Source organism: Ochotona curzoniae, unplaced genomic scaffold (assembly GCF_017591425.1).
Source record: "Ochotona curzoniae isolate NIBS_2020 unplaced genomic scaffold, NIBS_Ocur_1.0 contig_2210, whole genome shotgun sequence".
Taxonomy (NCBI): domain Eukaryota; kingdom Metazoa; phylum Chordata; class Mammalia; order Lagomorpha; family Ochotonidae; genus Ochotona; species Ochotona curzoniae.
In genome coordinates this window covers 5197212-5213687 of record NW_024465369.1, presented here as the reverse complement: position 1 = coordinate 5213687, position 16476 = coordinate 5197212, and the positions used below count along the sequence as shown (strand labels likewise).

Here is a 16476-nt window from a genome sequence, read left to right as displayed (position 1 = left end):
AAACCACCACAAACATGTTTTGGTGACCCACATCTTCCCAAAAAGATCATGTGATGCCACCATTCTTCAGCACCTGCTAGGAGATGTGAGGAAGGGAAGGACCAGGGGAAAGATTTAGTTGGAAATATCTTCTTGGATCCAATTATCATTGATAAATACCAATTCTAGGAAAGAGAGATTCGTATGAATTTTCCAGTTGTGTTACTCAGCTTCCACTAAGTCAAAGGTTGGTGGAAGATTTACAGATTGCTGCAGATGCAGAGTCCGAAGTGCAGGGGAGAGGAAAAAGGGGAGGGGACTGAAAGGGGGCAGGGAATCTCATTAGAGGGCTAGGCTTGCAAGCTTCCCAGTCTTTAAATTTCTGTGTTAGTCTTGCCACCAGCCACCAGTAGGTATTCAACTCTTTAATCAGAAATGAATTCCACCTTCTTATCTCAGCAGCTATGCTGCCCTGACCCTGAAGCTGCTGTGGCTCTTGCAGATGCAGGAGTGAAGATGGGAGTCCCAATAACAATCTAGGTCAAGGGTTAGGCAATCCACAGAGAAATAGGCCAGTCTGGCCCCAGTAAACCCAAGGCTCAGAACTCAGCGCTAGAATGTTGGAGGGTAATGATACATTGGAGTGGCTGCTAAGACAATTCACAAAGGAAGCTGTGACTCAAAGGTACTCTGTAATTTCCTGTTCCTCTTTGTCCTTGAAAATAAGTATAACATTCCATCGAAGCCTGTACTGTAGTAAATCAGGTTAAGCCACCACCTATGGTGCCCACATTCCATATGGGCACCAGTACAAATCCTAGTTGGTCCACTTCCAATGTAGCTCCCTGCTAATATACCTGGAAAGGCAGCAGGGAATACTATAAGCATTCAGCCTCTCCACCCAAGTGGAAGACCCAGAAGAAGTCTCTGGCTCTTGCTTTAGCCTGGCTGAGCCCTGGACACCATGGCAGGTAAGGGATTAAACCAGCATCTGGAACATCTCTCTGTGTGCCTCTCCTTCGCTCTGTCACTCTACCTTCCAAATTAGTGATGTTCTAGCTCCCATACTGTCCTGCTCAAGGTCATTCAGGATGTGAATCATGCTTTTGTCCAGTCTCAATGCTGTTCACACTACCCGGTTGTTAGTCACTGTCCAGCTGCCTTGAGTACCACACCAACTGCCAAGGCATTGTAGAGCTTGTGCTGTTTCATTTTCTAGTGCCCCTCCCCCCAAAATAAGACTAATGGTGGTAACAATTTTGCTTGGACATATTATAATTTTTCTGCTTTATTGTTAGTTATGAATTCTTACTGTGCCTAACTGATAAATTAAACTGTATTACAGCTAGGTCTGTATAGGAGAAAAAAACAGTATACACACAGGTCGGTATGATCTGTGATTTTGGCATCTGTTAGGGATCTCAGAATGTAAAGCCTTCTGATAAAAGAGGCCTATTGCACTAGCAAAACAGGAAAGGTACAGTTTGCACTCCTCCAAATTGCATCAAATTCAAGTGTATAGAATATCAGAAGGCAGTTGAAGTTGGAACATCATATCCTGTTTTAGGGATATTTTGACAAAAAATATGAGTTGTTTATCTAAAATGATTTCTCAGTCTGCTATAACAAACTGCCTTAGACTGCATAATTTATAGACAAAGAAACCTACTGCTTCCCGCGAGTTAGGAAATCCGGGCTCAAAGGTGCAGCAGATTTGGTGTCTGATAAAGGCCTGTTGCTCAAAACTGGTGACATCGAGACATTTCTACATGGTCAAGGGGGAGAATAAGCTCTGTTTTTAACAGTGGCTTCCATTCCCTTCAAGGGGGCAGAGTTCTCAGGACCTGATCTTCACCCTGCCAGACTTCGATCACACCACAACATATGTTTCACCATGGGGAGTTAGAAATGACTCAGACACTGAGATCACAACAAATGAAAGTTTCTGCACTCCTCCTCATAGTTCTAACCATTTCTATTGCTGTTCAAAATGATCGTCGAAAACGCCCTAAAATAAAGTGAATTCAAAATTTTTAAACACATGGAAGTTCAACATCAACTCAAAGTGTATTCATTCAAAATAAACACTTAAAAAAAAACATTTCAGTAAAGGTTCCTTCCCTAAAAAGTGGAAAATCAGGTATAAAATTAATTTACTTATTAGGACGGGGGTTCTCTCACAGTTGACTATTCCAAATCCTGAGCCCCTGCAGATACACCCAAGTGTATGCTTCTCTCTAGGAAATCAGACTTTGACTGCTAGGAAAGAAGACTCTGAAATCTGAAAATACAGATTTGCTGTAGTTCAACAGGCTAATCCTCTGTGTGCACATATCAGCATTCCATATGGGTGCCAGTTCTAGTCCTGATTGTTCCACTTCCCGTCCTTATAGATTGGGAAAGGCCTGGAGGATGGCTCAAATCCTTGTGACCCTGCATTCACATGGGAGACCCTGAAGAATTTCCTGGTTCCTGGCTTCACACTGGCTTGGCTCCAGCTATTTGGTGAGTGAACCAGTGCCTGGAAGATCTCTCTCTCTCTCTCTCCTTCTCTGCAACTTTGCCTTTCAAATACAAATAATTTTAAAAAATAAATTTGAAAACACTGATACCTGGAAATCCTGACAAGATACAACTGAGACATAGAGTTCTGTTTGGTCCTCATGAAACAAAGCATGAAAAAGAGTATAAAAAATGACAAGGTGAACTTACACCTAGAATTATTTTGAAAACCAAAACATACAAGATGCTCCTAGTACAAACTTTGGGAATCAGTCCATATCCAACCTAAAATGAGCCTCAGAATGACAACTTCATTCAAAAAGCAGGCACTCACCCACACTCACAAACTTCATATACTAGAGCACAAAATAGACTAGGGATTCTTAGAGCAATACTGTACACAGCAAGGATTCTCTCACCAACTCTCCAGTGTCCAGACCAAAATGGAGGCCTTGAACACACTGAATTGGCAAGTCTTTCAGATGTAGATCGGTGGGTGGTGATAATAATTATCATCCCAGTTTTCATCAGCATTATAACAGCAGGCATCACTTACAGGACTCTTATGCTGGGCACTACATTAAATATTTTATGTAGCTTAGTCCCTATGAAAACATCTAGCAAAATAGATCCAGTCAGTTTTCTGTACTCAGGGGTTCCTAACCTTTTCGTTCAAACCAAATACAAACCATAATATTTGAAGAAAAAATGGATCTGTGCTTATTATGGACAGTTTCTGCTTATTATTACTTCCTAAAAAGTTACAACTATTTACATAGCAATTCCATTGAATTGGGTATCACCAGTAATCTAGAGATTATTTAAGTATATCAGAGGATACAGTACATTGTACACAGATATGAGGATACTGCAATGTTAATGGAAAAATGGAATTAAAAAGTAAATTTGTTCTGCTGTGAAACTGTTGGAAGCATGTATAGATTTTTCATTATATGCATTGTCATTAACATTTTGAAGATCCCACACACTCTACCATTAGATATTCAAGCATCTGTGCTTTTTGCTATCTGCAGTGATGAGGCTAAGGGGTCATTCTGAAAGCCTGAGATTGCTACTCCTGGATGTAGATTTTAAAACACTTGGAGACTGTGTTGTGAAGACAAATAATCAGTTACTAATCTCTTTCCACCAAAGTTAGTGGCAGAATTGGCACAACCACTGTGCCATAGACAAGTCTTTGCCATGATAATTCGGTATTTCAGGATGGCAGGGCCCTCACCCAAGCATTGTGCCCACTCTTAGTGTAATAGAGTCAACCTGATAGAGCAATTCAGGATAAAGAGAGGCACAACTGGAGTTGAAAGGAGCAGTTCTTCCTTCGTGGGAGAAGACCCACATGACATTCCAAATACCCAGCTTCCACAAAAATGTTGAAGACAATGGAAAAGATACGGGATTGCCTATCTCACAAAGAATTAACATTTAAGCTGCAGGAAAACTAGTAGTGTACCTGGAACTCAGGAAGCAGTGTGATCAGCTATCATCATGTGAGTCCCTTTATCGAATGCTTTTCTTAATGTAGCATTTCTGTTTGTAACAATTCTATTCAATGCAATCACTGAGTGTCTAACCCATCATTTCCAAATTTTAGCATTGTCTTCTTTGAGCTTTCTTGTTTCTAACTATTGATTCTATTTTATCTTATTTTTAAAAATTATTTCTTAACCTGAAAGGCAGATCAATGTATAGAGACTGATGAAGAAGTGAGTGAGAGCAAATGAGATGCATCTGTTGGCTCACTCCCCAAATGGCTGCAATCTACATACCTGAGCCCATTAGGAATCAGGAACTAGAATTTCCATCATGTTCTGCCATATAGGTGGTATGATCCCTAACACCTGGGAAATTTCCATTGCCTTCTCTGATGCATTAACAAATAATGCCTCAGAAGCAGAACAGCTATGACTTGAACCAGCATTCAGAAATGGCATGTTGGCATCAAAAGTGGTGGCTCATCCTCTGATCCTCCCAAATGACTAAACATAAAGTGGAAAAACATAGTAACTGGCAGTCCCTGATTATAGCATCTTTGTAAAAGATAAATATTAATTCACATGAAGGACAGCAGGAGAGAGAGAGCACACACTCCCATCTGTTGCCTCAATTCTGAAAAGCTTGTAATGGCTGGGGCTGGGTTGTGATGAAGCTAAAGCCAGGAATTGAATCCACATCTCCTATTTGAATGTCAGGAATACAATAAGTAGATCCATCAGGGATGCTTCCCAGGACCTACATTATCAGAGAGCTAGAATCAAGAGTGAAGCTGCCTACTGAATTCACGCACACTGGTAAGGGATGCAGGTATTTTAACTAGCATCTGTACTGCAGTGCCAAAGGCCCATCCCTAACGAAATGGCTTCAATTTTACTTCAACATTGGGACATCTACCGGCTCTGTTTGGGTAGGCATACATTGTGGAATAATTGCAGATTTGCTTTCCTGATAACTATCTGGATTAGATCTAAGTGCAAGGATTCTTCCTGATCAGAAGTCCTTCCTAACCTGATCTCAAATTCTAGGCAGCTCTAAAATCTCTTGAGGCAAAAGCTAATCACTTTGTCCTGAGGTTTCTAGGGACTCTAAGATTGGGTAACTCCAACAGATGCGACAACCCACACCTACCTTTAGCTACTCTACACAGAATGGTCACAAACATAATTCCTGGACCCATGATCCTGGCAGCAAAATTTTATATTTGACATTTTCATCATATTCCTATGAGACATGTTGGCAGTTTTATTTGCTAACAAAGGGCCCTGATACCTGGGAATATGGAAAAGGGAATGTGAAAAAATACATAAGGTTCTGTAGTCCTTTTCTGTGAATTGCAACTTGGAGTATGGACTTTCTCAGGCCTCTGTCCTACCCATAGCTCCCTCCATTCTCATTCCATTCTTGCTAACTCCTTCCCTTCCACCCTTTGCCTTTGCTGGAGGAGCTTTCTGAAATCTTAGAGCTTATTGCTCCCTCTCTGTCAAAGGTATCACAATCACATTCCTTCTATTTTCTTAATGTTGACTCCAAATACCTTTGAAAAACTGCTGAAGATTTAAGAAATAAAATCTTAGGCAAACAGACAAAACTATTACTAGTTGAAGCTATTTGTCTACTGTTGAGTGAGTCAATTAGCATGGTTATTTTATTTTCTGCAAAGGAGAATGAATAAATGTAGCACAAATTTTAGTTCCTCTGGGTCCTATTAAAATATATGGGCATTTAGCTTTGCAGGATAATAATGCTGTGTGACAATGTCATACTGATAGGAACGCTAAACATTTCTAGGAGAATACTCTGCAGATTTCTTAACACATAGTCAAAATTGTTACTACCAAAGTAAAATATGCTTTGGAAAATGAACTGAAAGGATAAGCTAATAAAAGAAGAAAATAGAAAAAAAATCAATGTGTTTTTTTCTTGAGCATGAAACCAGAAAGTGCAGTAAAGGATCTTTGCTGATGAAGCAAAAGCTTGAGGTATGTGATATATTGTGATGTTTCGAGGCATTTATATTTCAGGCCAATAAAAAGTAATCATTGAGGAAAATGTAGTAACCTTGGTTCATGTGATAGTGTTAAAAGATGACTTTCATCCATTTTTGGTTTCCTGGCCAGATACAAAATTGTCTAAGCCTTAAAATGCATTTCTAAGAAAGACAACCTAAAGCAAGCTAGGCATTTGCACAGCACTGGGATTTTGACTAATTAAATAATACTTGATATTCTCAACAAGCCAAGAAAATAATAGTGAACTCCTGAGGATGCCAAAGAGACTGGAAGTCCCATGAACTGGTCTATTATAATTTAGTGCTTAATGAATGCTATTTATTTTCCCAGCAAATGTCACTCTGCATGAAGTTGAGTCCCTTAATTATGCTTTTCTAGGTACTCCATTGCATTAAAAGTACATTGTGCCAGAATCCTGGTGAAATTTATTCCATCAGCACATAGGTTTGACCAGATGTGTGCTTTGGACATACCAAGAAGCATCTCTCTAATTGTCATTGCGTGACCTACCTCCAATTTACATGTAGACCAGTTACCAAGGACCCAGCTATAGCAGGGGGTCACAGGGCAGGTTTTCTGCTGGGTAAGCTCTGTGGGGCATGGCCGTCCTTCTCCTTGGGTTGGCATAATGATAAATCGAGTCCGGCTCATTCGACCTAAAATGATAAGGGAGGTGTCAGCTTTTGGGTTACCATTTGCCTTGGAAAGGGAATTGAAGAACAAAATATTGCCTCACACATGCTACATCTTAATTATAACACATGGAATCTGTCCTATCCCCACATTCAGCCTTTGCCTGATATTTTATTTTAGATGTCTGTAGAGACACAGGTTGTCTAAAACTGTATAATGCTGAAAGTCTAAGTTATTTTGCCTGTTTTCCAAGTCCAATTTGTAAGTCTAAATTCTTTTTTTTTTCAAGGATTATAGTCTTTTCTGAGGCCCCAGTGCCTAAGTCTAACTTCTGTATTATTGCCAAGTAGACTGATGCAGTAAACTTTGGAAGAATACTAACATATTGGAAAAAATTTGTTTACTATGCTATAGTATGAGTAAGGCATCTTGCTTTGTGTCAGGGACAGGGATAGAATTGTCAGAGGTATATTTTGGTTTCCTAGGATTTATATTTTAGTCTAGGAGTATAATAGCTAACAAATGTAGTTTCATCTTTTTTGTCTGTTGAACTCCAAATTAGTTAGTTTAACATTGTGCCTAGTCTAAATGACCCTAAAAGAACTCCGTCGGAAAGTGGTACCCCAAGGTTCCTATAGTGTTTCTCAGTTGATTCAATATGGCCAATTTCCCAAAGTTATTTCTTCAGTGAACACAGCTAAAGTTGTTGTCTTGTATGAAGGAACCATGATGTATGAAAACCTAATTCAAATACTAATATTTCATTCCCCAAAGGATCTATTATGTCCTATAAAACAGTGTCATCCCTAGTACCTTGCTCCCATTCCTGGGTATTAGGACATGTGTTCATTAAGAGGATGGTGTGCCTTTCTCTCTCTTTCTCTGCCCCCCCCCCATATTCATTCCTCCCACTTGCTCTTGTCCTTACCTTTTCTTACTAATGAGATATAAAGTACATTTCATTATTGGTAGTAATTTGATGGGATATCCTGTTGCTGCTTACACACAGCTAACTGTAGAGCGGGTATGTGATCCATGTTAAGGGGAAAACTGAAGGTATTAGCAGAATGGATGATACAGCAGCATTCTGAGAAAGATTTGAGATCTTTTCTCTGAAAAACTGAATATAAAGCACACATCTGAAGGGGGTAGTTCATACATGATGTGTAGAGAGAGGATGGCAAGCAAAGGAGTGAGAAGGTAAAGAGACCGCAAGATTAAAGGGAGTAACACATCTGAGGCTCTGACACAAGGCCAGGGTGGCTGGAGAAAGACTGAGGAAGAGAGAAGCCTGAGGTAGTACTGTGAGGCATATAGCTGAGAGCAAAGATTTGCATCGCTGATGGTGTTTCAAAAAGTTCATGGGAAAATTTATTTAAAAGCTAAGAGTATTTTGGCACATAATATGAAGGAGGGAGGCATATTGTGAAAAATCATACGTGAACTTCAAACTTTCTTTGCAACTAAATAAACACCTTTCAATTGTTTGTGACTTTTTTGGACACCTTTTGATGTCCTAAGAGAAACAGAAAGCTCATGATCACTCTACAGCATTCACTGCAAGTCTGTAAGAAGAGTAAGTATTAGATTCCCTCAGAGGGAAGTGAGCAGGGCTGTCAGGACTAGACCTCCTACTGCCAACCAGAATCCCATCTCAGATAGGGATGGGTGATTAATTCCTGAGCTGACCTAAGGGAAAAAACCGGGGGGTTCTAATCACTGGGTTCTAAATTTCTTGAGGTTTAAATTTCTGTCCCTGGTACACAGGACTTTATGTACATTTAGATTGGATATTTGTTCATTTTATATTTTCTTAAATTACCCATATGGTTTATATTATCTGGAAATATGGTGCTATAGTAGTAAAAGCATCTATTGAGATAATACTGAATATTATCCAGAGGTTAGAAACAGGTGCTCCTTGAGATGCCCTGACTCTTTCAACAGGTATAATAACTCAAGAGGAAAATTTTACTGTTCTTCTATAGTTCCAGAAACTGTGGCATAGGGAGTTTAAAGGTAGTTGAAATTTACAAAAAAAAAATGTGAATTGCAAAACAAAACACAAATGCAGACAGTTTTTACAATAGAAGCTTAGGCTTTAACTGAATTGAAAGATAAACAGAAGCAACAGAACAACCAGGCTAACTCAAGAGTCTAAGAAGACATCAAGACATTTTCATGGTGGTAGAAGCTGTGTCAGTGATAATATTAATTTGGTGAATGGCAGAATCTACCCATCCTGTATCCTAGGACATTGGGCTCCTCTGTGTGGGGAGATGCAATGGACAGATGTTTGTTTCAGCATCATTCAAATCAAATCATTTCAGATGAGTCTTCCTTTGTAACAAATGGTATCTTTGCCTGAGAAACATATTTGGTTCAGGATTTTGCATTAATTTGTGCTTAAACTTTCTCTAGTTTCATAATTATTTCTTAGATTTATTCTCTTGACTTATATATATCTATTATCCTAATGTCATCAAGATTGCATTTTGTTCTATCTGTCTTTGTAACAATAATGACAATGTGGTGTGGCCTTTCTCACAGCCAAAGAGGCTCTACTGAGCTATAATCAAATGACTTCCAGTTTGCTCTTAAATTGATGGCATGCTCATGGCCAGCACTTCAGAATTGTTTTATTTACTTCCATTAATGTGACAGATGGTTTCTGCTGGACAGAGGGGTGGAGGAAATCTAATTAATTAAACAGGGAAAAATGATGCTATTACTTTTGGGAATAATGATGTCTTAAGTCCGTTCATGGGAAGCACGGCCATGTGATTGCTATGTTTTGCCACACAAATACAAAGATGGCACCTTCACGCAAATCCTATTCCTATCAAGAACATTTCTAAAACCAATATATGCATACCAATATATATATAGCAAGTATGCATTTTGAATATCATTACTTTTAGTTGATTCATTTTTAAGATCAACCAAATATATCATTACAAAACACAAGAAAGTGTCTAAAAACTAGTGGACCTTTTAGTGAGTTCCTTTGGTTTTATGTCTAGGAAACTTTCATCATATAAAATAAGTAAGCTGATGACATATCCTTCAAATTAGATATTCTTACAAATTTTGAAATCATGAATAAAAAATTAAAAAACATGGAATGCAGATGCTATCAACAAGGGACACGCTATTTTCCACAACAGTGATTATGTGAGAGTCTAAAACTCAGATGAGAGGAAATATTCAATCAAACAAAAGCTTTTCCACAATGAAACAGTAGGATCCTGAATAAACTATTTCACGAGAGCACATTTTATAAAGAGAAAAAAAGCAGTAGAGGAAAAGGCCAAATGAAAGACATTTTATATTATGATGTATTGGATGGGTATTTAGAGTGCCAGCTAAGATGCTGCTTGCAATTTTATGTCCTAGACCAGATCTCCCAGTTTCAAATTCTGGCTTCTGTTCTAGTTTCCTGCTAATGTACCCCGAGAGACATCAAGTGACAACTGAAGTATTTGGGTTCCTATCATCCATGCAGGAGACCCAGATGAAGTCCCAGGCTGCTGGCCTGGCCTGGCCTGCCCAAGCCCCACCTGTTGCCACATATGGAAAGATAACCAATGGATGAACGATTTCTCTGTCTCTTCTTTTTCAAGTCAATAAAATTTTAATAAGCATATCTATTCCAGCATGATTTACTAGAGTTTCTAAGAATTAGATTTCATTGTGATGTAAATGGGACATAAAAGGGATAGAATTTCCAAACAGCTGATGCATGTTGGGAAGAATCCAAGACTTGGCACCAAAAGTTTGTAGTGGGAAACAGTTCTCTCAACTTTACAGTTGCAAAAGGATGTGAGCTCCTTAGAGTAACTTACCTGCTCTGAGAATGAATTCAAGATATTGTATACCAAGAAAAACAAACTCTATCTTCTTATTTATGTTTTTCAAGAAAAGCATAAGTTAGTTACTGGCCCAGATTATAGGTGCCATTTATGCTATTGCAGTGGGGTAAGCATAGTGGAACAATTTCATATAGGTGCCTTTGAATCTTGGCTGCTCCCCTTCTAACCCAATTCGCTGCTAATGTTTCTGAGAAAGCAGTGAAAGATGGCTCATGGGTTGGGCCCCTGAACCCACATGGGAGATGTGGATGAAACTGGGCTCCGGGCTTTGGCCTGACACAAGCCTGGCTCATATGGGTACTTTGAGAAAAAGTACATGCATGGAAGATCTCTCCTACTACCTTCCCTTATCTATGTGACTCTGCCTTTCAAATGAATCTTCAAAAGACCTTCACCTGGTGGTGAGGGTAAGTTATCTTTCACAGGAAACTTATTTGTCACCTTACTTGTAAAATGAGGCCTGCATTCATAGTGCTATTGTGATAGTTACATCAATAATTGTACCCTTGGCCAACAGGCACTGAAAAGGAATCACTCTGCTATTTCATCATATTATGGATGAAAAATACTACAAGGGAGCTTAGCCAAGGATAAATGAGCAGCTTAACGTCCTTCAACTATTACTGTAAAAGCTAACCTTGAAATTCAGAGCTTCTAGACTAGAATCTAGAACCTAGCCATTGACTAGACTGGAATGGCTTTATCTGTTCCATTCCCTTGCTTCTTCTCTTGGTATAGGAATGAACTATTTGATAACAGATAAGTTTAAATTGTTATAATCAACAGACAGTGCTAAACAAGGAATGCTAAGTTGATCAAATTTTAAGTAGATACCAAAGGTAAGAGTCTCTGGCTTTCTCTTGAAATGTGAAGAAAAAAGATGCAAATCACAAAGTTGTTGTGCTTCCAAGTTAATACAAAACTAATTCTTCATTATAGGCTCCACTGACTGAAAAATACCATATAATCTTGGAAAATAAGAGATAAGCTGAATTCTATCACATAGACAATATTACAAATTTACATATGTTCTGTAAAATTGGAATAGTATATGAAATAGTATAATTTCTATATGCTTATTAAAATATTTAAAACGGAAACTCATGGCCTACAATTAATATAACTATTAGAGTGGTATCAGTTAAATGATAGTTAAGAATAATTCATGAGTTTTACCTTCCACAGAAGTGATGAAAATTCAATAGTCAAAGAACATGCCTAGTCCAAATATGAGGCACAAATAATGCAACCTTTGATCTTTGAAATCTATTCTCAAAGTTCCTTTAGTGGAAGCTTAGAATTGTTCTACCTTGAAACAGATTGAATTCAAACTGTTCTGATCTTCAAATCTTTAATGCAATTAGAAAGTACACGCCAAGCTTCAGGTGTACGTTAAAGGGTCAATCCCACTTGAGGGGTAAAACAGTAGATGGAAAACTTCTCTCTGTACCTCCTCTCCAAAAATCTGATTTACCTTTTTAATAAAAATGAACAAATCTTCACAAAATAAAAAAGAGAGCAGTCTACCTGTGCCACCCATATCTGTTTTCTATTATTGGTGGTCATGTATTATTTTCAAGTTGTGCCATGGGAGGATGAAAACATAGAAGTTCTGTACTTGGTAAGCATGGCTGTCCACCTTCAAGGGAATAGTCCTTGAAAAGTAGTGCTGCAGATTAGAGTAAGAACACCACACAGCAGGAAGATAGCCAGGTACAATATGATAAATAGGACCACAAAAGCTTAAGGGACGTGCTTCAGATACAAAGGTGATGAGGGGTCAGAATTGTGGCATAATGGGTTAGGCAACCACTGCAATTCTGTACTGAGGGCCAGGCTGAGTCCCAACCAGTGCCAGTGCATCCCCCCTGCTAGTGTTCCTGGGAAAGCAGACATGGATGGTCCAGGTGTTTGGGTTCTTGTCATCCACCTGAGAGACCTGGATAGTTTCTGGTTCCAGGCTTTAACCTGGCAAAGCCTTGGCAGTTGCTGGCATTTGGAGGAATCAATCAGTGGATGGAAGATTTAGTGGTCTGTCTCCCTCTAACCCTCATCCTTCTGCTCTCATTCTATCATTTTACCTTTAGAATAAATTAGTCACCTTAAAACAATCCAATGGAAACCTCATTGTAACTTCTCAACTTGCTTTACTTTCTTTTTCAAGACAGAGTTTGGGTAGAAACAAATATAATTTAATAATCATTCAGTTTTGACTACACATCCTAACATAGAATCTTGAACACAATAAACAGACAAAAAAAAATATTCTAGAAGTTTAACATGGAACAGAAAACACTAGTTACAAGAGTGTTGGCACCACCTTGTCATTCAACTTTGACATAAATTCCACCCTTCAGTGACCTTTGCAGGCCTCCATTCTCTTGTGAGATACATGTAATTCACACATTTAGTTTTATGTTTATCCTAGAATTTTGTGTTTGTCATTTTGTATTCATTTGCTTGTTTGTTTGCTTGATTTCAGCCTTGTCCCCACCAGAAAGTCTTTACAAACTAGGTTTTGGGGAAGCTGTGGGGCTAGATTTGCTGATATTTTATCTGGTGCATGCACAATGCCAGTCCCAGCTTCTGTGAGAGCACCTAATATTCAGAACATAACTAACAAGTACTTGCAAAATATATGAACATGTTTATCCTATACGCTTGCCTGGAAGAATGGAACCCAAAAACTTAGGGTTACCATATAGTTTGTTTTTCACACTGCCACATCTGACAATGAAAGAGGATACCATTATATGCCAGGCTAATATGCATACATTCTACAGATCTTCACTGAATGAAAAAAACAACTGAATTCACACATTTTCAGATCGTTGCATCGAAAGGATCATGCCGTCTTTTTTAAACTATATGACTGTATCTCATAAATCACAAGATCAAAATAGCTACGGGCAAAGAAAAGATTCCCAGTCACACTAATAGATCTTCAAAATCTAGCTAGAGTTGGTTTGCAATGGGTGCTATAAAACAGATTTGTAAAGGAAGATGTTCCATGTGAGAAAAATTGAAAGGCAGAATGAAGCACGATATAATGAAAGGTGTGACAAATACCGGGAGTAGGTGGGCCACCAGGAATGTGGAGGGTGATGGATATAAAAGGGAAGGAAAGGTATGAATCCATAGATTCCTGAACTAAAAATATAGGAATTCATCTTCTCTTTACTCTCCCATACTACCGTTTACTTTCAGAAGATTCATGCATACCTTGAAGACAAGTCTGCAGGAGTATAGCTATGAGACAGCCAAGTGGATCACCTCGGGACAAAGGAACAACCAATTGCTCTGATGGATGACAGGCATTCCTAACATGAATGACAACTAATTTTGTGACAGGTATTATATATTTCTTTGTTTATCATCTGTGGTCTCTCAACTAATTTGTGAATTCCAGAGATTAGGGAAATTATCCCATAACTCACCTTCCCTTTCTGAATTTCTCACACTTGGAACCCTAAATAGCACATACACATTTGTTGAATAGAAAACTGAGTAGTTGAATGCCTCATATCTCAACTGAAAAACACTTGGTAGGATTTTCATTTGTAAAATATCTCCCTAGATGTATGGTGTACGGACTTTAGGGTAAAAAGATAAGGTGTTAGCTAAAAGATGAGTGCAAAGAAGGCTTTTTAAAGGATCCTAGAAAGTGCAACAAGGGCACTATTGCTCTCCATTAGCCACATGTCTTGGTCCTACCTGTTTAGCTTCTGAGAATCCATGGACTGGCATGATTCACTCACTGAAATGCTGACATTGTGGAGGTGAGTGCTATAAGGACACCAAACTTCCATACTCCCTAACCCCCATCCTGTAATGCTTTGCAGAAAAGTGGCCACCCAGAAACCAGGATTCCTTTCCTGTCACATTGTAGTGAGTCACACATGGGGCTAGATTTTGTGTAACAGCATGTGTTTGGAAAAGAAGCCCCCATTTCCCACCTAGCCTGTTCAAATGTCTACAGAGACAGCTTGTTTCATCATCCAGAGAAACTTGGTTATATTAAAATGCCACAACTTGTTCAGCCTCTGTCCTCAAATGGTTTTTTGAAACACAAACTACTCCTACCTTTTGTTGAATGAAAAGCAAGTCTCCAGTTTACTATATTAACCCTCTGTGCTTTGGGATTTTAGCTGGAAGAGTAGGCAACTATGTTTTGAGTCTCAAAATTACTGGCATGTGTTAAAATCTATTGGTTAAGATTTGTTTTTTGTTTATGGCTTTCTGAATAAACATTTCCATAGGCTCAGTAGTTCCTTCAAGTCCAGAACTACTTTCAGGTCAGTTCTGCTCCAGCAGTCCCCACTTCACTCAGCCAGAATATACCCTATCTGTTCTCAAGGAAAACTTCCCATTGCCTTCAATTGGTTATAATAATTTATGTTATTCATACATCAAGCTAAGGCCTATTTAAAATTAACCTTCTTGTATATAAAAATGTTAAGAAGCCCAAATACCTTCTTGGCCACAGGTCTGCGAACATTCTGTCCAAGCCGTCCACCCTGTAAGCTGGCAGTTGACCACACATTCCACCAAACAAGGGATGCTCATTCTTTGGGGCTTTTCCAAATTACGCTGTGAATAGAAATGTAATCATATCACTACCAAACTGAATCCTTCTCCTTTGATGGGAACAGCTGCCTTTTATTCTGCAATAATAATATCACCACACATTGGAAAGGAATATTTATTCTTTCTTATATAAATTAATGGCAAATAATCACTTTCCTTATTCCACATGCAAACATTTTTCAATTCAAATTTCTTTTTATAAATTTCTAATCTTTAGAGTAGCCATTAAGGTGTTGGGCAAAGAAGTCACATGACTGAACCCTGTCCTGTTGTTTAGGCACCAAAGAACCAGTAAGCCAATTCATCCCTAAGTGATGGTACTGTGGAGTCCCAGATGTGCCAAACACACAGAAGGGGCTCAAAGCTCTTCTCTGGCTGAGCTTGAAAGAATAATAAAATACAAATGAAAACAAAATCAATATTGTATCTACAGTGTATAAACCAGGAATAATAGGAATAAAAACAGACTGGTTTTCATTTTGGGAAAAGTGGGTAACATATCATATTTTCCTCTTGAAATTAGCATGTAGACAAAGCACACCCATTTTCTAATATCTCAGCGAGAGATCCTAGTGAATGAGTAAGGCAGCAAAGAATCTTATGGTCATGACGCAAGATGTTTTAGGAGTTACACTATTTGTATACTTAAAACTAGGGGAACTTTGACATTCAATCCATGTTAAATATTAACAGGGTATCTGCAACAAGCAAAAAATAAATGATTACGGTGTAATGACTTACCAGGTGGCTAAAACAAAAATGACTACCATGGGATTTATGATCCACTTATGATATATGGACACTTCAGTTAGATTAATACTTTGATCATTTTTTCTACATATCAGAAGAATGTCCTTGGTTTTACTTTGAGACTTTTAAAAAATTACTATTCTTGAAGTGTGTGCTCAGCATATGCTGCTTGGAAGTCAAGAAACTGATTTCCATCAATGAATACTTTGTATCTTTCTTCATATGAAAGTAGATTTCATTGTACATACTAAATATTGCTTGGGATTGTCTCATTTTATTTTAAAGTTTCTACATTTAATTTAAAAAGAATTTACTATTACATTACATTCTCAGAATCTCAGCTAATTCATGCTAATTTCAACAATATCATTCTCATCAAGTCTCATGTGAACATAATAACACTGAGAGAACAGATTGCGTGTAGTTCATAGAATTCCGAGAATACAGTGATTGTTTCCTCACCACCTCTTTTTTCTTCTTTCTTTCTAAATTAAAAAATGATAGAGATAAGCAGAGAGAGAGAGATGCAATTGTTCTTGATTGGCAATTGTTTTGGAAACAGCTTCAAAATGATTTCAGCATATGAAGGAATTATCTCTGCCCCTACCAATGTTTAGAGCAGCTAAACT

At 38.3% G+C, this 16476-nt stretch overlaps 1 protein-coding gene across 1 annotated transcript in view; it reads right to left on the bottom strand.

Annotated features, from left to right (window-relative positions):
- THSD7B (thrombospondin type 1 domain containing 7B) overlaps window positions 1–16476 on the bottom strand; it is a 717619-nt gene that overhangs the window by 26267 nt on the left and 674876 nt on the right. Inside the window, exons 19-20 of the mRNA XM_040971516.1 lie at window positions 14983–15100; window positions 6516–6661 (exon numbers count right to left, since the gene is read on the bottom strand). Coding sequence (XP_040827450.1) covers window positions 6516–6661; window positions 14983–15100 — 264 coding nt within the window. The remainder of the gene's footprint in view (window positions 1–6515; window positions 6662–14982; window positions 15101–16476) is intronic.